The sequence below is a fragment of the Mycteria americana genome, chromosome 1, assembly GCF_035582795.1.
Source record: "Mycteria americana isolate JAX WOST 10 ecotype Jacksonville Zoo and Gardens chromosome 1, USCA_MyAme_1.0, whole genome shotgun sequence".
Taxonomy (NCBI): Eukaryota; Metazoa; Chordata; class Aves; order Ciconiiformes; family Ciconiidae; genus Mycteria; species Mycteria americana.
In genome coordinates, this window is record NC_134365.1 from 2,305,026 (window position 1) to 2,331,231 (window position 26,206).

At 47.8% G+C, this 26,206-nt stretch overlaps 3 protein-coding genes across 3 annotated transcripts in view; 1 reads left to right on the forward strand and 2 right to left on the reverse strand.

The window, feature by feature from the left end:
• The window catches only part of LOC142416285 (uncharacterized), a 149,134-nt gene extending 137,657 nt beyond the window's left edge, over positions 1-11,477 (reverse strand). Inside the window, exon 1 of the mRNA XM_075515707.1 lies at positions 11,260-11,477. The gene's annotated coding sequence lies outside the window, so the exon portion shown is untranslated. The remainder of the gene's footprint in view (positions 1-11,259) is intronic.
• Positions 1-26,206, reverse strand: part of EXOC4 (exocyst complex component 4) — a 558,486-nt gene that overhangs the window by 39,824 nt on the left and 492,456 nt on the right. The gene's annotated exons all lie outside the window — the stretch shown is intronic.
• SLC35B4 (solute carrier family 35 member B4) lies at positions 10,464-26,196 on the forward strand. The gene is made up of 10 exons (XM_075516167.1): positions 10,464-10,682; positions 16,223-16,336; positions 17,385-17,487; positions 18,881-18,930; positions 20,118-20,199; positions 21,594-21,654; positions 22,454-22,563; positions 22,789-22,864; positions 24,034-24,109; positions 24,968-26,196. The coding sequence occupies exons 1-10, from the start codon at positions 10,606-10,608 to the stop codon at positions 25,212-25,214; spliced, it is 996 nt and encodes a 331-aa protein (XP_075372282.1). The 5' UTR covers positions 10,464-10,605; the 3' UTR covers positions 25,215-26,196.

Sequence of the window (26,206 nt, forward strand, 5' to 3'; positions counted from 1 at the left end):
TTTATGCAAAGACAGCAGATGTTGCGAGCAAAGTATGAAGAAAGACATGAGAGCTGCAGTATTAGGTCGGGGCATCCAGTGCAGTGTTTCCTTCCTACAATGGCCAACATCAGATGGTTAACAAGAGTGTAAGAGCAGGACAAGCACATGGAGACACCTCCATCTTTCCAGCCTCCAGTGACCTATAGCTTAGGGACCTTCCGAGGGACAAACTGCATCTTGGAAATGTCTTTGCATTCAATACCCTGTAGGAACTTTTCTTCTATGAATCCTCTTATTTTGGAAACCATTTAAATTTTTAGCACTCCCAATGTCCCAATGAGTTCCACAGGTTTACTGCATGCTGCAAGAAAATGTTACGTCCTTTCATTAGTTTTCAACCTCCATCCTGCTTGTTTCCTTTGTTGCCACTCAATTCTTGCACAAGAAGAAACACTAAAAGTTTTTAAAATCTAGGAGAAACGTTGACTATTTCTTCCATATCCCCGCTGCCATCTCTAAGGCTTGGGAACATTTGTCTGTACATCAACAGCAAGATCAGAAATAACATTTAAGCACCAACAGTGCAACCCGGATACTACTGAAGTGCCTGTGCTCATGGAGAGACTGAAGAAACCGGAAGATCCACACGAGCACCTCTTAACACAGAGGGCAGCTCAGTTCAACCCAGACCCTGGCCCAGCAATAAATGCAAATGAAATGTTGGCCCAGCAATAAATGCAAATACTTAGAGCCCCTGGAAATCTCCAGTGTCTGTCTGGCATCAGCCCCTTCTCAGAGCTTGCAGCTAAGAAAAGCCCAGACAAGCCCAGCGTGGCTGGTGCCCCAAGAGATCCAAGCTTAGCTCCCTCCCATATGGGTCAGAGATGATGGCCAGGGCTTGAGTCTTCAGACGGTCAGCAAATAGGTTTGCCTTGGGGTTGAACAGCAGGGAAGCTTTACCATGAGTCCAGGAGACAAGGGGCAGACTGTAATTCATGTACAGCTGGAGAAGAGACTAAGTACCCTGTGCTAGGAGCAAGCACAACCCTGCTGAGAAACCCCCACCAGCCTTCCCATTGCCTTCAAACCATTCTCCCAATTCTCCACTCCTCATCTCGAGGCAAACAAAGATCATCCATAATCCATGCGCCCTCACCAGTGCAAAAGCCCACCATAACTGCCCTGTACGAAAGAGGAAATAAACCTCAAATTGTTCATTTCAGTAAAAAAAGGTATGAGGGAGCTGCTGTACTGCTAGCTGAAGGGTTAAATGTGGTGCTACCCAGAGATAGCTCCTTTCCTAGCTCATCTCCCAGCTGCTGGGCTCTGGTTTGTTTAATGAAGATTGATTGCCTTCAGGAGGCCACCTCTGTCTAGACTACCTATGGCCCATTTTTATTACCCCCACCCACGCAAACGAACCCAGGACCCAGGCAAGGAAAAATTCCAGGCAATGGAGCAGCAAGAGAATAAACTGAGTTTTCTTAGACCGAATAGTGCCAGGTCTTTCCCGGCCCTTTCTCTTGGGCATGGATTCTCTTGGGTCTAATAATGGCTGAGACACTGACACTGTTTCATCAATGGGGGCCCAGAGAACATTTCATTTTTCTACCCTGACTCGTATTCATACAGTTTGCAGTAATCTACTGCCTCCAAGGCCTCTTGACTTTAGGTTATGACAGCACTAGGAAACTTGTGTCCTCGCTGCAGCAGCCTTGCTGAGCTATTACAGCCCCAGACCCGCAGCCTGTGCATACCAGCCTGCAGAAAGGCTAAATGTGTGCTGGGTCTGCTGCAGAGAGCTCCCTGGAGTGCAGGACATCTGCTTTACAGCCTCACCATGAGCCAGTCGGATCCCCACATAGACAAGGAGGACATGAGATTATTGATGACCTGGCCAACTAAAGTCCTCAGACCATGCCTATGCCCTTGAATAAGTGGACCAAGGAAATGTCTTCTAGCCCCGAGGCCAACAGATAAAATATAGTTTCTGTTCACAGAGCTAAATTATCTTTATAACCCCATCCCCTAATAGGAGCCGTATCTACACTGCCTGGTCCTTGGTCCATGCTCGCCCCAGACTGGACCTGTGCATTATTTGGGAGTGTGATAGTTTGTTTGGGCTAAAGCCATGCTAGGGACTGTGCTAATAGTGGAACAAATTTTCCATCCACTAATCTAGGAGCCCCAGTCCTGTGGCATGATATGTCATGGATCTCCATAACAGGCATAAATGAAAGTCACGGGTGGAGCAATAAATGAGGTGGAGCTAGATACCATGTCTGTTCTCTGAACACACTCTTGGAGACAGTAAAAGCAAAGAAGTGGACGAAAGAGCACTGCGCAGGAAAAGATGGATGAGAACCAGACATAGGTATATTTCATGTGGGAAAATAAAGTTTAGGGTAGTAGAAGATTTCTAGCCCTCTCAGAAGGGATCTTGGAGCAACTTCCTAAAACTTTGTTGGAGCCCATGTGGAGTCATGTCAAGTTACTCAGGGAGTGCTGTGGTTTCGAAGGTCTTTGACCATGAGACTTCTTCTGAATAGACAGGTAGGTCCAATTTTCAAAATCCCACATGTCCTGCAGTGCACTGAAACTACAGCTTGGTGCCATGAGGTCAGGAAGAACTCTAATTCCCATGATGTGGGAGCCACATGCAACTCGGGTTGGAGAAACATTAATAATGGACTCAACACCTAGATAAAAACATGTTAGTGGTGGTTTTCCTGGCTTTCACTGAAGGAAAAGTGAACTTGGGTCCAAAATTTACAATACACTGAATCAAAACCCCAGTGTTGAACACAGGAAGCTCTGGGAGGCGGACTGCGATGCTGCAGCTTGCAAAATTCTTTAATACCTAAAGATGTATTCCCTTTCAATTTCCTTGTCACCAAAGGCTTTTAAAGCAACAAGCTCTACCGGGGGTGAACGCACAGTTTAGATGTTTAATGATAATGATTCTCTGATGCCTTGACGGTATAGTGAATTAGTGCATTAGTTCTTCATCTGAAGGCACGAGGGAGGCCAAACCCAGTCTTAAATCATAGAAAATATGAAAAGATTTGCAAGGAGGGAGTGCTGGCATGGCTTAGCAGGGAGGACAAGCTGGACTCACCAGCGTGTCGCTTTCCAGGGGCAAGGTGGATCAGGACTGAGCGTACGGAGGGAAGCCAGTTAAATGTTAGGCTCCAAAGCAGAAGAAAACATGTCCACGTTTTGATACAGATAACTCTGATTCACTTTCTGGACAAGAGTAAAAACAGTAAAAAAAAAAAAATTTCTTTTCCTCCTCTTTGCATGTATTTAGGTTATTTTAATTGAAATAACATTTCTATGAGAACCCATCAATCACCTCTGGAAAGTTATGCTCACTCGCCTAAAGCATGGAGAGACATATCAAATGCGGGGAGACTCTCAAAAGGGAAAAGCGCTTCAGGTTGAAGTTCTTCCAGCTCATTTAAAGAGATGTCAACTTTAACGATCTCAAGGAATGAGGAGGAGGAAGGGGGAGAGGGCTAAAAAAATATGAAGCTATTTCCCATTTTCCCTCCATCTCTCCCCAAAAATATGCCTGGAGTTTTTAGCCTTTACCATTTTTGACAAGTAGCAACACACATAGGCAGTTCTAGCACCAGTACTGCTTGATCAAGGAGTTCTGCTTTGGAAATCACCCAAATAAAACTTGGCAGAGAAAAATAAAAGGAAACAAAAAGGGGGGAGTTTAAAAAGTGACAAAGAGGAGAAAGAAGGCCAGATCCTCAGCAGAGCAGTTTCTTGCATCTCCTCCTTGTCACGGGAGCCCAGCTGCTTTACACTAGTAAGAGACGGGCTCTGAACATGTCAGAGAAACATCTGTAGGTGAGAAAACCAGCTCATGTACCTCACAGAAAATGAAATGTTTGAGACAGCAGGAATGTCTCCTGTTCCATCCAGAGAAACAGTGATCATTTCTGAAATGCTAAGCTGAGAATATGCAAGGTGTTAAAATGCAATGCATTTAGCAAATAACTGAAATTGCTGAGAAAATATCTACTGAGGAGGGAGTGGGAGGAATATCTGGGGGACCTGGAAGTTTTTGATGGAACACGTAATCCCAAGAATGTGACAATTTAAGGAGAGGAGAGAGACTTACCCCTTCTAACACACCTAAAAATACATCAGAGATTTATTTTAGTTATTTTTAAAGTGATGTGATATCATAAAAGAAATGGAAATTTAAAGCTGACTACCACAAAAGGCTTCCCAACAGAGAAGCAAAAGACTCCTGCCCCCAGCCCAAGCTTTAAAAGTCCAGGGGTTGGGGGCATTTCAAATAAAGCTGGTGAAAGTGGAGTAGCACTTCTTGAATTTCTATTGCTGCACATTCCCAAAACAAAGGCGAAAGAATTGAGATGGAAAGTTTTGGAGAGCTGCACAGCAACAAGATGGCTGCTGGCAGAGCAGACTGTTTTAGGACATGAGTTGTCTCTCCCAACAGTACTCGTTGACACCTGGGTTAGATGAGTTTAGGTTTCAGGCATACAAAAAGGACCTATTCCTTACCATTGCTCTCCCACATATACACCTACTGTGGAGATACATAATATTGGAGAGGAGAAATTGAAATCCCAGGATCTGTTCCCTTCCTTTGCCCCGACTGATGTGACCTAATCTCTGCCTGTGTCTACAGCTTTACTGTCCCCACTATAAAAGGAGATTAATAATAATAATAATCTGTTGAGGAAAAGCGCTGTCAGGCCTGAGGACTGTGAATGAGGAGTTCATGTTGGAAAAGCTACGGCAGGTGAGAAGTCCCCATCTTCAGCTGCGTGTTTTCACCACCACAGTCTGAATGTTCCTAGTTCGTATCAGTGGGGATCCAGCTAAACCTCGCCTATGCTGGGTTAAGCTACGAGGGTCTGCACTTTGGGAGGTGTTGAGATGAACAGTAATGGTATCTTGGCCACGGGGTGACAATATTTGCTCACGGGTGCTGAAGAGGTAAGGGCGATAATTCCCCTAACAGTAAAAGCCTAACTCTCAGTACTTCAAGTCCCACAACTGGTTGCTATGCCACTAAAATCCAGTGTGCTCTTTCCTCTTTTGCCCACACACTATTTCACAGAACAGGCTTGTGGTGAAAAAGAGTAGAAATAAACCCAAGAGTTCACCCTCTGCATATCCCTCCCCAACTTGTCAGAACTGTAATTGGTTCAAAATCTCTTCTTTACCTTGCAGGGAATTCAGTTACAGGGAACAATTGCCTGGAAGAGAAAACGAGTCCAGTCTTGTCTGCACAGCCACATACCGCAGGAGCTCTTCATCTTTTAGTAGGAGAACCAGCAGGATTGGATTCAGACAGGAGCAGGGTCACAAATGGAAAGGAGAGGAGCCAGATGAGGTATCTCACCTCAGAATGAACCTTGCAGGGTCTTCAGGGAAATCATTTATAGGTGTCTGAGTGTCTTTTTTAACTGCTATTTATTGAGTTATTCAACCCCTCTACAACCAAAGCCTTAAACCTGGCATGCGCTTTCCACCCTGTGAATCTTCAATGTGCTCAAAACCTTATAAGCCATCAGGAGTCATCTTCTCACATCTCTCAAGAAAACTGCAGAGAGAGAAAACAGTAAAGTCCAGGCCACGTCAGATGCCAGTTAAAAGGCAGTGAGTCCATCACCGTCACCCAACACCTAACAGTCTGTCATTTACCAATTTTCCCATTCTTTGGAAATGCCCTGAACACAGAAACACAAGTCCATGTAGACTGGAGAGTCCAACCTGCCTGTTCTGAATCCCTTCTCTGCAACGTCCACCATGAAAAATATCGTTATCATTGTCATAATGACATTGTTATTGGAGATGACACATCACACTCCATTTCAGCAGAGACACCATTGCTGGTCAGAAGAGGAGAGGTTTGAAGGAGCAGTAAAATATACAGATAGACCAAAGATGCTGTTAAACAAAGGAAGGTCAAGGTGGAGCTCAGATGTATTAAAACCTGTTAATGTCTCCACTTGCAGTAACTCTGTCTAATAAATGGCTTCTCTTTACCTGTAGCATCTCCATCTGACCACAGACTCAGAGGTGAAGTAGTCTAAGGTGAAGCCAAAGATGAAATCTAAGGTGAAATAATGAAATATTCATAAGTTGTAGTTTATGTAGTTAGGAACCAGGCATTTCATTAGCTTGCTCTGTTTGCATCTTTCAAAATCTGCCAGGACTGCAGAATTCACCATCTCAGAGATGCTTAAATTAAACATGCTACCGTGGCAGATCGACTTCAGAGATAGTCACACAATAGCTGTGTGACAGCTCTGCCACCACCGATACCCTGCGGTTTGAACAGGCATTTGCAGCACTAAAAGTACAAGCGGTTTCAGGCTGAGCCAAAGGTCAATAACTGCTCTGTGACAGATTCACATCCTTCGTGGACCAGGCACGGCAGAAGCCCTATAGCCTCTGCACATCAGTGTTTATGTTAGAATTACCTGCCTTTTCCTGGCATGCCTCACATACATATTGATTATGAAAACAGGCCAGATTGGTTTGATTGATTTGCTTCCCATGCATTAAGAACATGATTGGTTTACTTCTCAAGAAAAGCCATGCTTCAGAAAACAAGAGAGCAAGAAAGCCTTTCCGGGAAAGCTCAACTTTGAGAAACAAGATTTTGCCCGTGTCAAAATGTCAAAGTCCCTGGTGTTTTGTCAGATTTTGCCACACCTAACAGGTTCAAAAAATGTTTTTCTGGAAATGAAACAAAAGAACTTTTCATGCAGGAGCTTACAGCTCTGTCTGGTTTCACCTGTCATCATATTTGTTCCCAAAGCAAAGACCAAAAATCTATGATCCTTTGGGGAATCAAGGCCTGACTGTCTGCATATCGGGGCTGGGAAAATTGGCAAACTACTAAACAAATCTGGTTTCCTAAATTCCCTGTTCTTGTTTCCTCGCTGGCAGGTGGAAGATCGCTCACAATGCGGTTCTCGGGCAGAGCTGAAGGAACGATTTCTGATGCACTCAGTAAGTCAACACAAACCCCTTCACCCAGTGTACTAAGAGTCCACAATTTTCCTTTGTACTGCATTTCAGAAGACAGGAACTCAAAATGCTGCCAGGGCTTATTCAAACCTTGAAGTGCTACAGATTTTTACTAGAGAAGACAGCACCACCACCACCCCCCCGGCCTGAATTTCACGCAGAAACAGAATCCCCAGTGTTTCCATGATGTGAAAACATGTTTTGTTTTATTTCAGCCATCTCTGAAGAAAGTCAAAATAACACTGGAAGAAGCAAGACGATGTTTGTAGGTAGAAGTAATATCTTTTATTAGAGCATCTGCTGTTGTTGGAAAAAACAGGTAAGCCCTGGGCAGTAAAGAGAGGCTTTTGTTCTATCGGTGAAAGCTTATTTAATTTTCCAGCTATATTATTTCAACCTACAAACCTCATCTTGTCTGTGTCCTTAGACCATCCTGACTGCAAGAACATGGCCTCAAGAGCATTGCTGTCCGTTCACAGTATGCAAGACAACTTGGCTGCATTGCCAAGTGTTAGTATTCACTCCTGGTAGAGACACAGGGCTGAGAAATTGCTCTTGCTCATCAGATGCCTACACTGACATCACTGGGTGTCCACCTTTTGATACACTGAAGGTGAACTGATTTTTAAATTACTTTTGAAATGGTATTTTTTAATATTGATATAATTATTTTTTCTATTTCCTGTCATTATTTTGTCATTCATTTCGATATAATAGAATTGATGTGAACTGAATTTTGAATGGATTTAATTTTTATTTTAATGGGAGTGAATTATATTATTAGATCTTAGATCTGTGATGGGGATCCCTTGTGAAGAATACATCAACCTGCAAACAAGGAGCTCGGCATGTTGGTCCAGCATCACAGCTGGGATGAACCAACCCCACTCCATGCAAAGGGAAAAAGACAAGTCAGCAACTACATCTCTAGCCTGATATTGGGGTGACCTGGAAGTTTTTGCAGTGATATGAGCCCCCATCCCTTAAGAATTAGACCGTGAACTCAACAGACTCAGAACTTCCCTCAGCCAGACAATTCGTCCCAGAACCTACCTCATATTTATAACATTAGAAAGGATGTTAAGTACTCACTAGCTCAGACAAGACCGCCCTCCCAGAGGTGCCAGGCTACAATGAACAGCTCAAAATGCTTTATGAGCTGACATTTTGGTTTTACTGTTACACTGGAGCAGTTCAAAAGAAGCAATTTGTTCTGTGGCTTAATGCATTTAGGAACCAAGGTGCGGCACATTTATTGTGGCAGAAAAACAACCTCAGCCCCCCCCCCTCCCCCCCCCGCCCGCCTTTGAAGCACAAAGAAAGCGAATGAAAGGCGAAGAAGTGAGCACCCAAGGTAGCTAAAGCTTATTAGTGAAGGGAACAGAAAAAATCGATCATTCTGACCTGTGCAGCAGCTGAGGATGTGGAAGCAGGAAACCCTGGAGACGTTACAAAGTGCCAGCAAGCTTGAGCAATCATCTTTGTTGCTAATGAGCCATGGTGCTTTTTTATAATATATAAACCATTTAAAAGGACTTGATGGAAAGACCAAGGAAGTCAGTCAAAGTGTTTCTACCTAGAGCGAGGTCAGAAAACACTGAAACGTTTTGTGAAATGGGGGAACAATGAACTTCTGCCAACTACAGAGCAAGAGCTCAGCAAAACTGCCGGGGTTTCCAGAGGGTCACCCAGATGTTTGGGCCCCCAAAGCATTATTTTCTGGCTGACCATCCTCCTAGAGGGTACATCCCAAGCCGAAACTTCTGGAAACATCACAAGGGAGGCCCCAGATCCCTTGGGTCTGTGATGCTTTTATCAAGAAACCACAGGGTTTCTATCTGCAGGCAAAGCCCACAAGGTACCCGAGGATTCCTGGGTGTCATTGCTAGTTTCCAGGTTTTCAGCCATAGCTCATGTAAGCCCTGAGGACACATGCTTCAACCACCCCGGGTTTCCAGCCCCCAGGTAAGGAGCCTGGAACCCTGGAATCTCCAGCTTAGAGTCAAAGAGCCTAGAAACTCTCGCAGTGAGCAAAAGAAATGGGCAATCCTGGCAGTTTTGCCCCTGTCATTAGCTGCTTTTAGCAGCAGAGAAGCTGCCAAGGCTGTCACATTCCCTGAAGAGCTGGAAATCATAAAAAAGAAGTGCTTCATTTTTGGACTGACCATAATTCTTTGCAATGCGTTCATGGGATTTCACACTTCCTGTATTTAAAGGGGGAAAAAAAAAAGATTTGGGTCTGATTCAGACCAAAACTTTAGTAAAAACCAAATGAAATATCTACAGCATGAAAATCCCACTTTTTGATCGATATGGCTTCTACGGATCACAGAGGGCTTTGACAGATGCTCAGCAGGACTCTCCATGTAACTTTAGAAAAGAAGACGCTTCACCCCTGAGTATCAGTCACGTTAGCAGCAGAGAACATGAATTGCTCCAGCTGCAAGAATGCAAAAACACGCTCTAGGACACAGGGATAAGGAGTAACAGGGCAACAACACAATCTAATAGGGACAAAATAAAACTGAAAGTGCCATAGACACTGTATTAAGCCCTATGGAAAGTCCATGCCAGACTGGAGAGTCCACATCTCGGGGCTAGATCCTTGGAGTGGTTGTGCTGTTTTAATTCATGTTTTTACCGTGACTGACATGACATTGTCTTCATCCTGACAAGAGAAGCCAAAGTACCCTGTCATGCAGGCAAATTAATAAATCCATCATTGCAGTGTAGGTGCAGCACCTGTGGGTGCAGCTTGTCCCCACACCGACAACCCAAACCCTCCGTCTCCAGCACCGCAGTGCCTTTCTCTCCCACCTTGATGTGTGCAGGGTTGTGGCCAGAAATACCACCTTGTCCATCGTTCTGAACAGGTTATTTTTTCCTCCGTCTCCCCCTGTGAAGCCATGGGCAGCTGCTGGTGCTGTCGGACCCACATGGTCCCCAAACCACCCCAACACCACCGTTTGTGCACCTTTTCCTCCCTTCTCCCCTTCCCAGACCCTCCTTGTAGCCCTCATCTCCTTCCAAGCACACAATTGCTTTTCAGACTCAGCTTTGCTGCCTCAGTATCCAGTGCTTCCGACACCAACCATGGTGACATTGACACGGGCCACAGTGGGGCTTGCCTGTGGCCCCCAAGAACATGGGAGGGCCTCCCAGGAGGCTCCCCCACAGGCCTCAGGCAAGCTCGATTTCATACCGAAGCGATAATTTCATTATCTAAACCCAAACCGGCAAGTAGTGGCTGTTTCTCTGCAGGGAAGCAGCGTTTGAGCTCTCTCCCCCGCCCCTTCTCCTCACGCCACCTCAGCGCCGGGCCCCGCGCCGCCATTACCACCCGCCCTCACCGAGGAACTACAACCCCCATCATGCCCCGCGGGGCGGCACAACCTGAAGCAGGAGGCGGGGAGGCGTCGCGGGGGCTGACGGGAGTTGTAGTCCCGGCCATAGAGCCGCAGCGGTGTCGGTGAACGGGCGGCGGGCGGGGACCGAACTACCGGCGGCCGGGAGGAAGCGGGGGCGGCGAGGCCGAGGCCGGGAGCGGGATGCGGTGGCGGCCCGGGACGCCGCCGCGCTGCTTGGGGCGACACTATGCACCCGGCCGTGGCGGTGGGGCTGGTGTTCGGCGGCTGCTGCAGCAACGTGGTGTTCCTGGAGCTGCTGGTCAGGTGCGGGGCCGGGGAGAGGCTTTGGGGGCAGAAGGAGGGGTTAGGGGCAGGGGTAGGGGTAGGAATGGGATCGGCGGTCTCCCCCACCGGCTTCAGGACTTGTGAGGGGAGGAAGCGGCAGCGGTGCCCGGGGCTCTCCAGGAGATCGGGGCGGGGGGGGGGGTGGGGGTAGTGGTGGTGTGAGAGGATTTGGGGGGGGGGTGGGGCTGCCGGGGGGCACCCGGGGCTGGCACTCACCCTGGGGCTGGCCCTGAGGGGGTCTGCGGCCTCGGCGGGGTGGCCGGCTCCCCTCACAGCTTGGGGGACAGGCCCAGGCCCCGGGGCTCCTCATCGAAGTGCCAAGAGGAGCCCGGGTGTGGATCGCCGGGCCCTGGCCTTGTTGTGTCACCGTCTGATGGGTTTTGTGGGGTTTTTTGGGGGGCTGTCCCCCTCGGCTTGAGCCTGGTCTGGTCCTACCATGGGCCGCTTCGGTATCCTGCTCAGGCACCAGGGATCTCTGGTCTCTGCTGACACATGGACCACCGCATCAGTCTGGCCCTAAAGCATCCCTACCACCCCTGCTCTCTGATCCCAGCACCTCATACAAGTAACAGCTGAAATCCCAAGGAGAAGACACGCAGGAGCTGGCTAGGGGTCCCCTGGGATGGCAGGCAGGGCCGCGGCAATGTCGTCCATCTGGAAATGTGATCTTCGGTGGCGTCATGCGGCTGCAAAACCAATGTGATGAGGGCAAGGAGTCCTTTGTGGCACTCAGAGCGAAGGCGAATTGTCAGGTTGCAGAGAGAGGAGGGCTGAGCGCTGTGTCACCTTCCTCACCCTGATGGAGGAAGGCTGGCATGGCTTGGAAAAGGGAAAAGTCTGTTGGAAAAGTCTGTTGGATTTGTTTTCAAGGCTGGTCAGCAAGCTGTGAAGGTGAAAGTGCTAGACCTGGCTGGAAAAAAGTAATGATTGAACTGGTTCTGTGTCTACAATCATAGTAAGTCAGTGTGGAGCTGCATCCCCTGACCATTCAGTACTATGTTCACTTCAATTATGCCCAGGCTTTTGAAACTAGTAGTTAAAACCTGCCCTTACTTCCTTCCCACCCATCATCCTAGATTGTTAAGAGAAAAAGGGAGTGCAAATGAGAGCCTGACTCTGTAAGCCAGCAGTGGGGATATTTGCTTTGAAGTGGGAGGCCAGGACACAGGTACCTTAACACAAGGTTGCACAGTCACTCAGCAATCGCTGGATAAATCAAGAAGCAGTTCCTGGAGGAAGAGACATTGTGTGGCGAGTTGTCTTTCCTCTCGGGGATTGCTCTAACCTCTGCTTTTCCTGCCTGGCTTGTGCTGCAACATCAGTGAGGGAGGAGGAAAGGGCGCCTTCGAGGTGAGGAAACCTTTGGATCTGGCTCCTTGCATTTGCTTGCAAGATGCTTGCAAGACACACTAGGCTTGTGTGTCCTTCAGCCAGACCTTAAAATAAAAGTGAGCCATTTGGCCCTACTCAAAAGCTGCATCAGGTGTCTAAACCCCAGAAGGGATTTTGAGCAGCAAATCCTGGAAGTCCAATTGCAGATATCTAATTGCAGAAAAGCTGCTTTTTTCATACCAGCTTCTCTTAAGCATTGCCTCTCATCCACTTTAGAAATTCCCCTGTTCCTGACAGCTCAGTTCCTGTGCCCCTCTCTTGCCCTGTTCACCTTTGGTCCCTAAACTGGGGTAACACTGGTTATTTCTTTGGATCTTGGTGTTGTCTAGAGGGAAAAAAGTCCCTCTTGAAGATGAATCTTCCCATAACAAGCGAAGTCCTGGAGCAAGGTCACAGGAAGAGGCAGCAACCAGACTGACAGTCTAGTGGGCAATAACAAAGGTGAATGGAAGAAATTTCCTCTGGATTTATGAAGAAAGAGTAAAGGAATGAGAACTGTTTAGTCTAGAGATGCCTGAGGACAGACAAAAGACTTTAAATGTGTGGAGAATGGCTGCAGAGAAGAGGAGATAAATCTTTCTGCTGGGCTCTGGAGGCAGAACAAGAAATAAGGGGCTTAAATTGCTGTGAAAGGGATATAAAGCAGGCCAAAACCCCAGGTTTGCTCCCTCTCAATGTAGCGAAGTGGGTTTGTAGGAGAGAGAGAGCAGGGAAACTCCTCATTGGAGATTTTCAAAAGCAAGTTAAACAAGCCCCTGTCTGAATAACAGAAGGAGGCTGTCCTGGTTTTGGCTGGGATAGAGTTAATTTTCTTCCTAGTAGCTGGTATAGTGCTATGTTTTGGATTTAGGATGAGAATAATGTTGATAACACACTAATGTTTTAGTTGTTGCCAAGTAATGCTTACACTGGTCAAGGCCTTTTCAGCTTCCCATGCTCTGCCAGGCGCACAAGAAGCTGGGAGGGGGCACAGCCAAACTGGCCAAAGGGCTATTCCATACCATATGGCGTCATGGTCAGTATAGAAACTGGGGGGAGTTAGCTGGGGGGCAGCGATCGCTGCTTGGGGACTGGCTGGGCATCGGTCAGTGGGTGGTGAGCGGTTGCATCACTTGGGTTTTTTTTCCCTTGGGTTTTGTTCTTCTTTCTCTTTCTCTCTCTCGTCGTTTTCCTTTTCATTACAATTTATTACTATTTTTATTTTATTTTATTTTATTTCAATTATTAAACTGATCTTATCTCAACCCATGAGTTTTCTTACTTTGCTCTTCAGATTCTCTCCCCCATCCCACCGAGGAGGGAGGGTGCGCAAGCCACTGTGTGGTGCTTTGTTGCCAACTGAGGCTAAACCACAACAGAGGCCTGGACAGGGCAAGAAACGCCATCCAGTTCATCCCATTTCCCCTGTCTGGATCAACCCAACTTGTTCTGCTAGTGTCCTTTACTAGTTGTCCTGGGGGGTCTGTCTTTGAGCCGTGATGCCAAAGCTCTGCGTGGGATGTACATACAGGCCTGGTTAGAAAGCCCATGATCTGCTCTTCGCTTTCTGAAACTGTGTCCTTGTGAAGTGCCTTCTCTGTAAAAATGGTTGAGGCTCTGCGTGGTAGATCTCAACGGGGTTTCTTCCCTTTATGGTGCAAATGGGGGGTGTTCTTCTGCAGGGGCTGTTGAAGGAATTCTCTATGAAATGTGGAGTCTTCTGAAGTGACGGACAGAAATCTTCCTTGGAGAAGTGATTTGGTTATGTTGAACTCTGAATGAGAGTACTCTGCATCAACATGCCCCAAACGGATGTGCAGAAATTGGGCTAATCTGTGCTCTGCTGACGTGACCGAGAGCCCCACTCCGGCTGTTTCATCCCACCATCTGCCAGGGCTGCTAGACACTAACAGCCCAGGCAATTCCGTCCTAGGAGGCAGGGTGACAATTGCATCACAGTGCTTCTACATTGCTTCTGGAGGGCTCTCTATCAGTTGGCTACAGCTAAAGCAGATCTTTGGTTGATACATCCAGACTTCTTGTCACTTCTTTTAGGTCTATCAGTGTGTTAGGATTGTGAGTCAAAGACATGGGCAGATACGGCCTGGGCGTTTTTTGGTTTGTTTGCCTTTTATTATCAGTCAACAAATAACCCTGTGTCAAGACTTTACTGATAATGTGAGGTCATATGTATAGCGAGTGACTGAATGCAAGGATCTGTGAATTGGGAGGAAACAAAGTCTAGTGCGTGGAAACGGTCTTGGTTTATTCCAAGTTTACACTTGCTTTCTGTTCTCCTATTAGAGGTAAGGTTTACAACCCTGGAGCCTGGCCTCTGTATCCAGGTCAGTATCTCTTCTCTTCCCTCAAGTAACTTTTGAACCTTTTAACCTCATTGCAGAGCAGGGATTGAAGTCTCATGGACAATTAAGCTCTGAAAAATGTGAAATTCGGCAGGTGGGTAGCAGGGAGGGGGTCAGGCTAGTGCCTGCCCTGTGGAAAATGTAAGAGAGAAGATGGCCTTGGTGCTGTTTGGTGGTAGCTCTACATTAACCAAAGCACTGCCACTTTTTCTGAGATGTCTGGGGGGTGACAGAGCAGATTTGGAGGAGACCAGACCTTCTGCTCAGCTATCCAGGAGACGGCTTGGTTATTCCTGTTCTCCAGTGCATCTCTCAGCTTGCATTCTGCAAAACTGTGTCTGGATCCAGCTTCTAAATACTTGTGATGGCATGTTGCGTGAGCAAGCTGCGTGCTTGTAAAGCAGGGTGGGGACTGGGACTCAGTGGCGTGCAGCTTCTCCATCAAGTCCTTGGCTTTGTTTTCTGTCTTTCACTGGAGAAAAGGGAAGTACTTGCTCAAATTTCTCTGTCTCCCGCTGCAAATAACAGCGAGCTTTCTGATTATCTGACATGTCACAGCCTCCTCTGAGCCCACAGCTGACTGTGTGCCTCCCAGGAAATCCTCTGTTGCTCCCTGTAATCTTCCTAGGAAGGAGGCAGAGTCTGCAGCAGGCATGTCTGCTAGGAATGGGTAAGTGACATGCAGGGAGTGTCTTGTTTAATGTCAGGCTGTTATGGGCTGTCTTGCCCTTGTGTGTAATTCCTCTTCCCTCAGGATAAACACACAAGGTTGATTTGCTGAAAGGTGGTGTCATTTCTGCTGCAAAGGTAGTGATAACTGAGGTGCTTGGGCCTCTCTGGGAGGACAAAGATGCTCAGCTAAGAGGGTCTCTTTCGAGGTCAGACACTGTTTTGTGGCTTTCTATACCTTGTGGAGTTTGAAAACTTCAGTGCAAAGGCTGTGTCACGTTAGCAAGCTCCCTGGCTTGCCTGACTATCACATGGCCACAACCTTTTTGCCACAACCTTTTTGGGCTCCCATGATGAGCTGTTGTAGGATCATTCTTGAACTTACAACCTTGAACATACTTTTGGTATCCAGCAAACGCAGGAGGGCAGAGAGCTAAAGCTTGCTGGGTAAAATGAAAGCAGGTCTGAGCTCATGTTCAGCTCACGTTCATGGGGATGAGGTACAAGCAGAACCACGGGCACTACGCCTTGCTTTGCAGACACGGACCTGACCTTGGCCCTTCCCTCGTGTAGTGGAAATAAGGGCTATTGGAAATCATGCTGCCTTCTTCCTGGGCAGAATCATCGTTTCACCTGGCCTCTAACAAACACAGCAGCTTGTAGGTAGGGAGAGAGCCCTATCAAAACCACTTCCCCATGAGAAAGAGGGAAATCCAGCTTCAGTATGGTTATGCTGGTGCTTGTGGTTGCTCATTCAGATCCTATACCTTGGCAGGATGTGATACAGACCTGTGAGATATGACCAGTTTCCTCTTTCACTTCCTGACCCAATTCACAACGTGCCCCATGACAGGGCTGGCTGCTCGCTTCCTCTTTGGAAATGTTTGAGGAAGGGATAGCTGCACATGTATCTACAAGTACAGGTGAATAAATACCTACAGGGCAGTGTTTAACAAAGGCAATGTGAGAACCTGGACAGATAAAGCGGTAAAGCCCCTCCAGGTTGATGCTCACTCTGGGATTATGAGGTGTTGGCCTCTTTTTATTGGAGCCCAATGCAGTGTTTGTTCTCCATGGCATTGCTCTTATGCTTGGCTTTCTTCTTTGTGCCTGCAGGCAGTTTCCAGGATGTGGGAACATAGTGACATTCTCCCAGTTCCTATTTATTGCGGTGGAAGGCTTTATCTTCGAAGCCAACTTTGGGAGGAAGAGGCCGGCCATACCAATAAGGTACAGTTGATCTGAACACTTTTGCTAGGCACAAATTGACTGGCTATCTATTATCTCAAGAAGTGTTTAATAAAATGGCTTATCCGTTTATCCTGTCTAAATCCCATCCATTCTGCAGCATTTCCGAAGCCTCATTGAGAACCTGTCATGCCTGATAAAATATGAACTCCTTGTTTATCGAGAATTCTTAATAGGAAATTGCCATCAGATACTTTCCTGTCCAAGAAACAGGGCAGTATTTTGCACAATTAAGGGTTTCCTGTGTTTGAAGAGCTTACTGTCTCTCTGGGGCTTGGTGCAATGGGCATGGGAGGGACAGGTTTACTGGAAAGCCAGCCAAATTCACTTTTGCGTTTCTCCATCAGGGCTGATCTTGTCCTGGCAATACCCTGGCATGTTCATGCTCTGCTCCCTGGCACTCAGTGGCTGAAGTGAAGCAAAGAGGTTTTGTGGGGCTCCTTAGCAGACTGCCTAGCCCATGGCAAAACAGAGCGCTGTGCTGAGTGCTCGGGACAGAGATCCTCATGACAGAAAGTTGAGGACAAGTTTAGTGCCATTCATGGCTGCGTCGCAGTGAGCAACTTCAATTTGTGGAGGCTCTCTAGCTTAGGTATAGAACCACGGAGGTGTTCAGCCTGGATTTGAATAGTTTCTCTTTCCACTCAGGGTAGTGATGCCTGCTGGCAGAAATTGAATCCCCTCAAATCAAGCCTTGTCTTATGCCACTGTCCTTAGGAAAGAGGTGTCCGGAGGAAGTCCATGCTAAAAGATCCCAGCTATGGTATCCTCAGTTCCCCTTTGCTTCTGGGATTAGCATAAGCTGAGCCAGTGCAGGTCAGCCTGCTTCCTGTTCTAAGGATTTCCCTGCTACATCCAAAGTGGATTGATCTCCTTCTTAGTCCTTGTCACAGACCCAAGAGCTAGGTGGGCTCCTGCTCAGCTCCAGACCTTTTCTTGCAACCCGTAATCTGTTCTCAAGGTGTCTCCCAGCATCCCAGGGAGGTACATGCACAGCCATCAGCTGGTTTTTTTTGTGTTTGTGTTTCAGGTACTATTTCATCATGGTGGCCATGTTCTTCACTGTCAGTGTGGTGAATAACTATGCCCTGAACTTAAATATTGCCATGCCACTGCACATGATCTTCAGATCAGTGAGTACTGTCATACCATCCTTTTCCTCCTCACGTGACATGTCTTCCCATCATCTCTGCAAGCACTGTCCCTGGTGCATGTGTTCTGCCACCCTCTCTTTCCCTGAAGGCACCAAACCCCTGTAGAAATACTGAACTCCAGCTAACTTGTGGGGAGAGCAACCTTGCTCTGAAGGCTCAGCTCTGGTTCTCGCTTTCACAGTGTTGATCATTAAATTTCAACTTAATGGACAGACGAGGAAACTGAGGCTCAAACAGGCTTCATGTTTCCAAAGGTGATGGGGAAGTAACAATGACAAAACCAAGCCCAGACTCTGGCTGCCCAGCCCTGGATGGACTGAATTGCTGGCCAAAGGGGCCCAGCTTTCCCTTCCACTGCACAGCTACACCAAGTGGTTCATGTCCTAGTGTAGGTGTCTTGGTTAAACACCCCATGTCAGAAAGCATGTATTTGGCCTAGTTCCACCTGCAGTGTTACTGCATAGGTCTTTGCTTTGGAAAATGCTATTAAAATGCATTTTCACTTACGTGTAGATGACTGTCAGACTAAAACATCTGTTAAAACCAAAGAAAATGGAGCCCCAGCTGCTGGGAATAACAAAATCTGCTGTGCAGATCTGCTGTGGGGGGGCTGTTCTCCCACAACATGTCATGGGGTTGAGATACCTGAAGTCAGGAGAGGTTAAAAAGAAGAAAAACAGACAACACTCTAGGAGACCTGTCCCGCATTAACCGTGAGGGATGGTTCTTGTACTGCAGCCCTGCAGTCAATCTATGGAGCCATACTCCTGTTCCCAATTAAAACACAGCAATTTGGCCATGTTCTGGTCTGTAGCACACACAGAGTGTCATGAGAGGGCTAAAAAAGGGGGAGGCCCGCTGGCCAGAAGTTCCTAGTAGCCTCTTTGCCCCAGCGTCCTTGTTCCCAAGCCACCCAGCTCAACTTCTCCCCTCCCCCTAGCTGAAGTGAGACTCATAGAATCATTTAGGTTGGAAAAGACCTTTAAGATCGTCGAGTCCAACTGCAGACCTAGCACTGCCAAGTCCACCACTAAACCATGTCCCTAAGCACCACATCTACATGGCTTTTAAATACCTCCAGGGATGGCGACTCAACCACTTCCCTGGGCAGCCTGTTCCAATGCTTGATAACCCTTTCAGTGAAGAAATTTTTCCTAATATCCAATCTAAACCTCCCCTGGCACAACTTGAGGCTGTTTCCTCTCATCCCCACCCTGTCAGTCTCCCTGATCCTGTTCTGGCATTTCTGTTGGTGTTTTGGCATTAGTGGTATTGAGTTTGCGGTGTCTCTCTGGGGCAGGCATCCCAGTCCGGGGAAGTTTGTCATGCTGACATTCTCTTTTGGTTTTCTCCTCTCTCTCTTCTTTCCCAGGGTTCTCTCATAGCAAGCATGGCTCTAGGTATCATCATTTTGAAGAAAAGGTAAATCACAAGCCTCTTTCTTATATCATTAGGGAATGCTCTGCCACTGACTTAATCCTGACTGGTGTTTAGTGCCCTCCCCTTTCCTGTTAAATATTCTTGTTTTACCGATGGGGAAACTGGGACACACAGGTGTGCGTGGACTAGAGGCTGGAATAGTTCCCTCTTCTGCATTTCCACCACCCCTCACTCCTTCATTTAAGGCAAGCACGGACTGAAAAGAGAGATTTTACACATGACTGCAGCCTTCTATATTAGCTCTTTCCTTTCCTGTTCTTCCGTGAGGCCGGTACTGCTCCTGATGGATGGCTGTACTGGGTCTGGCTGGGATGGAGTTAACTTTCTTCATAGCAGTCCATATGGTATTGTGTTTGGGATTTGTGGCTAAAACAGTGTTGATAGCACACTGATGTTTTGGCTGTTGCCCTACAGCGATTACACAGTGCCAAGGCTCTCTGTTTTTCCCACTCTGTCCCTCACCGAGTAGGCTGGGGGTGGACAAGAAGTTCAGAGAGGAAACAGCTGGGACAACTGACCCAAAATGGCCAAAGGGATATTCCATGCCATATAACGTCATGCGCTGCCATAGAAACTAGGGTAGAGGAAGAAGAGGGTTGGGGGCAGTTGGGTTCCAAGATGGCCATGCTTATGGGAGGAGGTGAGTGATTGCTTTTGCATTGTTTTTGTTCTCCCCCCCTCATTAAACTCTTTAGCTCAACCCATGAGTTTTCTCATTCTTGCTCTTCTAGTTCTCTCCCCCATCCCATGAGGTTGGGGGAATGAGCGAGTGGCTGTGTAGGTGCTTGGCTGCTGGCTGGGTCAACCCACCACTGTGGGCAAAGACATCAGGACAGGAGGGTCCTCCCAGCTGCCTGGGGTCTGGCTGTGGGACCAATGTGGGGACATCCCCTGTCACTCCATCACTATGCAGAGATCTGTGCTGGCTTTGATCTGAGAGGGGTCCTTTGCCATGGGCAAAGAGATCTTGGTCCAAATGCTTCCTTTTTTGTTGCAGTTGGAGTAAGTTGGCCTTCTTTCCCAGCAATGTCCAACGTTAAGTAATGGGTATGTGCCCATTACCCCAAGTTCACACCGGTGTAATGGAGCAAAATGCAATGCAAGGGAGCAGTAGATGAACAATGTGAGGCTGGGCTGGATCACTGACATCTGTCTTCTCTCCTGTGCAGATACAGCTTATCTAAATACATGTCCATAGCCCTGGTGTCCCTGGGGATCTTCACCTGCACTTTCATGTCTGCAAAGCAAGTGGTAAGGATTGGAAAGGGCCTGAGGTCATAGCTGTGAACGTTATTGACAGAAGGAGCTGCTGTCAGCACCTTCATCAGTAATTCCCTTTGCCTGACTATTAATGGAGAGACAAGATGTCTCCTAGCTCTAGGTCTACTCCCTGAAAGCTCTTGTTCCTGGTCTCATTTTCCTGTGGTTTGGAGGGAAGGGATGCACACACATGCATGTGATTTAACCTAATTACAGATGCCTTTTATCCCGTGTTGTTCAGGTTGCTTTTTGCTGAGAATACACCGTTATTTTTTTTGCCACAGCTAGGAGCTGTTTTCTCTTGCCCTTACTGCAATGTGTTGCAGTTAGGAGCAGGTGAATCTTAAACAAAACTCAGCCATCTTAAATCTTTGCTCTTTTTATGCCAGAAGAGATTGTCACCTTTCAGGCTAGATTTTTCCAGACCTGTTGTCATCCAACGTGACTTTCTGTGACGCCTGAAATAAAGTGTATGTATTTGGAGAACAGGAGGGAGTGAAGAAAACCCATGTGTAATACCACTTTGGGCTTTTCCTGGGTCAGCACCCACAGCCTGATCTTGTCAACTCAAGACAGAAAAATGGCACAAAGTGGTGGTCAAGTGAAAATTGGTTGCACTTAATCCAGCTCTGAGAGATTGGAAAGAAACAGGGCTGTCAAACCTCCAAGTCCCCCATCATTTAATAGCTATTTATACTCTTAGGGTGTCTGAGGAAGGTCTGTGCTATGCGGCCTTGCTCTGTATTAATCCAGATTAACTCTCAGCAGACATGGGGTTTTGGTATAGTATGGACAGTTGTGGCAAAGATGAGTAATCTAATTTGCCGAAACCACAGAGGAAGAGAGTTAAGCCAAATCACGCTACTTAGAGTTTTACCCTCGGCTAACAGCATCTACAGGCTAGGTTTCCTCAATGTCTTGACTGCAAGCCAGAGCCCTGGTTTAAGTACCTGACGGGGGCTTGGCCAGAGCCCTTGTTCTTTCCTACACACCCACCTCTGAGATGGGGACAGAGAAGCCTGCCAGTGGGCTGTCTGTGGGAACTTTCTAAGTGGCACTGATTATTTTTGTGGTTGAAGAGTTCGGTCTCTGGCCAAGCCAGGGTATTTCTTTCAGAAAAGCTACCTACTTGATCAGACCTTTACACTTTGGCTGGAATCTGGTGCATTCCCTGAAGCAGAGTGGAAAGCAAAGTCTGCTGTAGTTGCTACCACCTCTGTTCAGCCAGGGAAGCAACTCTGCAGAGTGTGAGACCTTGGATGGTCTTTGCTTTATGGGCGTGCTTGGAACACAACACACAAACCAAGAGTGAGGTACAGGCAGGTCCAAATGAGCTACAGGGACATGGTAGCTCATGGTGACTCTATTGTGTCTCCCTCCACCAGGCGTCTGACTCCAGCTTAAAGGAAGAGGATGGACTCCAGGTTTTCTTGTGGTGGCTGCTAGGTATGTGAGTGCCACGTCTCCAGCTGACCTTGCTGGGATACTGGCAAGACTCGGCTCTCTGATGTCCTTGGCCATGTGAGTTGTGCAAAGCAGACTGTGGTGGGAGTCCCCATGCTGAGTTTAAGTTGTGCTGAGTATCTGGTAGATGTTGATTTGCAAAGAATTGGGTTTTGTGGCACTCATTAGCAGCTTTGTACAAGTACTCTTCATTTGGCCAACAAGTTAAATACGGCACCTAAGGGGTTTCTGCAAGGTACTGGCTTAGTGACAGAATGAGACTACCGTCATGCACATTTGCAGATACCTTCTTGATTTCTCTCTGCAAAAGCATCCCTACCTGATGTATCTGATGCTGTGAGCTATGCTGCAGAGAGGGAGAGGAGCTGTAGCTAGTTCAAGTGTTCATTCAGCACAGTATTTCATGGAGGAGTCTCTATAGTCTGGCACTTGGGTCTATTTTTATACCTCCAACCTGGATTTATTGGTTGCTTTTCAGGGAAACTGGGATTGATGTATTGTTAATAGTGGCAAACAGCTGTATCCCTGGTATCCCACCAACTCTGCTTACCAAGGCTGAGTCTCTTTTTAAAGAGATGATCTTTTCAGAAGTCTCTTGGCATCTCAGCTTTTGTAATAAGATACCTCTGTCCTCAAGACCATTATCAATTTTCTGCCCATCTTACCAAGTCTGGATGCTTTGCCTTTTTTCACTGAAAGCCAAATCAAGGGAGTTGTCAAGCTCTTTGACTTGAGCTTTGCCATCCCCGAGCAGTGTTGCAAGGCTGTGCTTCTGTTGCAGGTATTGCTGCACTCACCTTCGCCCTCCTCATGTCTGCCAGGATGGGGATTTTTCAGGAGATGCTGTACAAGCAGTTTGGGAAGCACTCCAAAGAGGCCCTTTTTTACAATGTAAGTCACCATGTCTTTTCTTTTGCTTTTACTGGGCAGATAGAGCTTCTAAGAGAGTCCCTTCCCCTCCCACCGCGTACTTGGCACAAATCCAAAGGATCACACGCTGCAAGGCTGGAGCAGTGAAGAGCATGCTCTCATCCAGATGTGTGAGGCTGGTTTCCTAGGATGAGAAGTGGGGTGGGTTCACATAATCTAACTTCACACCTTTACTTTTCTCTCCAGCACGCGTTACCACTCCCTGGCTTTCTCCTCCTTGCCCCAAACATCTATCACCATGCAGTCCTCTTCAGCCAGTCCGGTGAGTGTTGCACAGATGGATCCTTGCTCTCGTAGCTTTCTGTCCTCTGGAAAATGCTGTAGGAAGCTTTCAGTCCAGCAGTTGTGCACTGTTGTCTCTGGATATTCAAGCTCTTTGAATTTGCAGGTTTGATAGAAAGCTAAAAGCCAAAAAAAACCCCACACTGTCTTGGGGACATTGTCCATCCTCTTCCTCATGTTAGGCCAGATGCCAGCATGCTTGGACAAGTGGTGATTGGTGACTGCTGAGAGCCTGGCCACGGGCAGCTGACCGTTCAGCTGGTGCCACAGCAGCTTGCAAAGCTAAGCCGTGAGTTACTGTTTGGATCACTGTGGTTAAAAGCCAAGCTTCGCGCTAATGCACGTGCATACACCAGCCAGATCGCCCATCCATCCACCTTGAGCTATACATCTGCTTAAGTTTAATAGTAAAATTCACCAGGCTTTTCAGTGCCAGCAAGCTTTCTATATTTTGATCCCAATTTTGTGAAACTGGAGGGATCTTTGCTGAGTGGGTTTGCTGGTTCTTTAATTCCCTCTGGGTACAGGGGATATCTGCAAGCATAGATCACTTTATATCTGTTCATTAATATCATTGCAAAGTATTTCTAGCGTGCTACACCCTCTCAAGAAAAGCATGAGATAGGTGACCCCTGGGGAAAGGAATGTGGTAGTTCAAAAATGGGAGTAACAGGACCAAATCCTCAAGCACAGGTGTAAACACGGACCCATTGGCTTTTGTTTTGCCGGTGCTATGCAGGCTTTCACATGCTACCGCTGTCAGCCTCTCAGAGCCACGCAGTTGATTCAGTTTTAACAGTAGGGCAGCCCTGACACAAGGAAGCAAGACAGAGCTTTTCTTCTAATGTCTTTTTTCCTTAGCCTACTTCTTCCTCCATCTTCCTTTCTCCCCTACGGAAGTCCAAGCATAAAGATCTGCAAACTCTCTTGTATTTGTACTTTATCACAGTAGGAACAAGATAACTCTCCGTTTGGAGCAAAATCAAAATGTGCCCCATGCCTCAGTCTGCCTAATGCAGCAAGGGCCTCCTGAAGCTGCAGCATGTCCTGGATCATGGTCAATCCTGGACAGGAGAGAGACACCTCTCCTTGCATCTTCTTTAAGCAAGTAGCAGGACAGTGACCTTGCTCCATCCTTTCTGCCCGCAGAGCTGTTCCAGGTCCCAGTGATCGGGCTGACCCTGCCAATCATGTGGTTCTACCTCCTCATGAACGTCATCACTCAGTATCCTTTCAAAGCTCGGCTTGAGACACGCCGCGGAGATGGCAGTGGGGTGGGAGAGGAGGAATGGGGTGGGGGTGCTGAGTCCTTGGACTCTTCCCTGCATTTGGGAGCTGATGTTCGTGTAACTTGGAAAAATACAGAGTGGAATATAACCTGGGGCTTACCTTTTTTCCAGGTTGGCTGAGATCTGCCACCATCTCCCCAGGGACAGGCTGATTGGTATAAACTCATGGCAGTTTTGCTAGCCAGCTCTAGGTAGAAGGGACAGATCAGGAGCTATTTGTAATATATCAGTGTGTAGAGTCTTCCAGGCAGAGAGGAGAGGTCTGCAAGTCTCATGAAGCTGAGACGCCCTTGAGAAAGGAACATTTCAGTCCAAGGCCCTCTTACCATTTTCCTCTCACTGTTGAGACAGCACTGTGCCTCATTGCTGCTTACGCTCCTCCATGAAACCCCCTTGTTTAATTTGCCTTTCCCATGCTCCCCTCAGGGGGGAAAGGAGACTTCTGCTGTGTATAAACAGGGAAGTCTGATTTTAGCTTCCCTTGGCTCTATGGCAGGGACTGTAAACCCTGCGCACTATTAACCTTTTGCCAGCACGTCAGCCCCAGCTGCTCTAGTGGGGTAGTTTTGCTGTCCCAGAGCAGGGTCAGGGGGAGGCTGGGAGATTTGGGGTGTCCCTGGGGTTTGTCGTGAAGCTGTTCATAGCTGTAGAAATGCTGATCTGAAGAGAAGGGAATTTTATTCCCTCTATAACCAGACTGGGGCTATCCATTGCCCAGTCCTTTTCATTCCCAAAGGCCTGCCCAGGTGTCCTCCCTCTTCAGCCCCGATATCCCCTTACCTCCGCCCACCCAGATACGTCTGCATCCGAGGCGTCTTCATCCTCACCACAGAGTGCACCTCCCTCACCGTCACGCTGGTGGTAACGCTGCGCAAGTTCGTCAGCCTCATCTTCTCCATCCTCTACTTTCGCAACCCCTTCACGGCCTGGCACTGGCTGGGCACCACCTTCGTCTTCGTGGGGACTCTCATGTACACGGAGGTGTGGAACAGCCTCGGGCCCTTCCTGGCTCGCTGGAGGAAGAGGCCAAAGGAGGAGTAACATCTGGGGACTCTCTGCAGGGACCTTTTTATTGTTTTATAGAGCAGAGCAGCAGGGAATCCCCCAGAGGGGGGTTGTTTTTATAACACGAGGGAGGTGTTGGCTGTGCCAAGCTCCTGGGAAACGTGGAGCCTCTGCTGGGAACCTGCCTGAAATGGATCATGGAGAGACGATACGGTTATTTTTGCAAGGTTGCATTTTTTTTATGCAACCCCTTTTGCTTTCAACCTCTCCCCCTGTTTTTTTTTTTGTTTGAATATCCCTTTTTAAGTAATGTAAAAGCTGACCCAGTTCTCTGTTAGGAGCCCAAGCTTGTTGTGGTGCTGTTGTTCACTCCTCCCGCCTTTGATAAGCTGGACCCTGAGCCTGTTTGGTGCCGTCCTTTAATGTCCAGGCGGCCGTAGCGGATGGCTGAGCCCCAGGAAACTGCTGTTTGTGCAGCAGGTTGTTAGTTACACTGGAAATGCCAGGCCTGGATGTTAACCTGAGTCCTTGTTGCCTGATCCTACCACCTGTGCTGGGAGGATGTCGGATACAACTGTAGCTAGAGCCTTCCAGTCTGCCCAGTAGATCCTTCACTGGGGAATGGCTCAGGGGGCTGATTCCCAAGCCACCGAGCCCCCGTCACTAGCAGCAGGGCCTAGTTGGGAGCCTGAGGAAACCAAAAAGAGGACAGAAAGTGCCACTGTGTCACCTTCGCAGTCTTCTCGGGGAGATGGTGAAGGGCTGTTGAGGCTTCGCTGAGTCCTCAGATGTTGCCCTGATACTTCACCAGCCGGAGGGTATCATGGCAGACATACACAAGTCTATGGGGCCGGATGGGATCCACCCAAGGGTACTGAGGGAGCTGGTGGAAGTGCTCCCCAAGCCACCTTCAATCCTTTACCAGCAGTCCTGGCAAACCGGGGAGGCCCCAGCTGACTGGAGATTAGCAAATGTGATGCCCATCTACAAGAAGGGCCAGAAGGAGCATCCGGGGAACTACAGGCCTG

What these genes read in the sequence shown, in the direction of transcription:
- SLC35B4 (XM_075516167.1), top strand. Translation starts at nt 10,606, where the DNA reads ATGCACCCGGCCGTGGCGGTGGGGCTGGTGTTCGGCGGCTGCTGCAGC. An exon ending in ATCATCATTTTGAAGAAAAG is followed by an intron (nt 18,931 to 20,117) that starts GTAAATCACAAG and finishes TCTCCTGTGCAG; the next exon opens with ATACAGCTTATCTAAATACA. An exon ending in AGTCCTCTTCAGCCAGTCCG is followed by an intron (nt 22,865 to 24,033) that starts GTGAGTGTTGCA and finishes TTCTGCCCGCAG; the next exon opens with AGCTGTTCCAGGTCCCAGTG.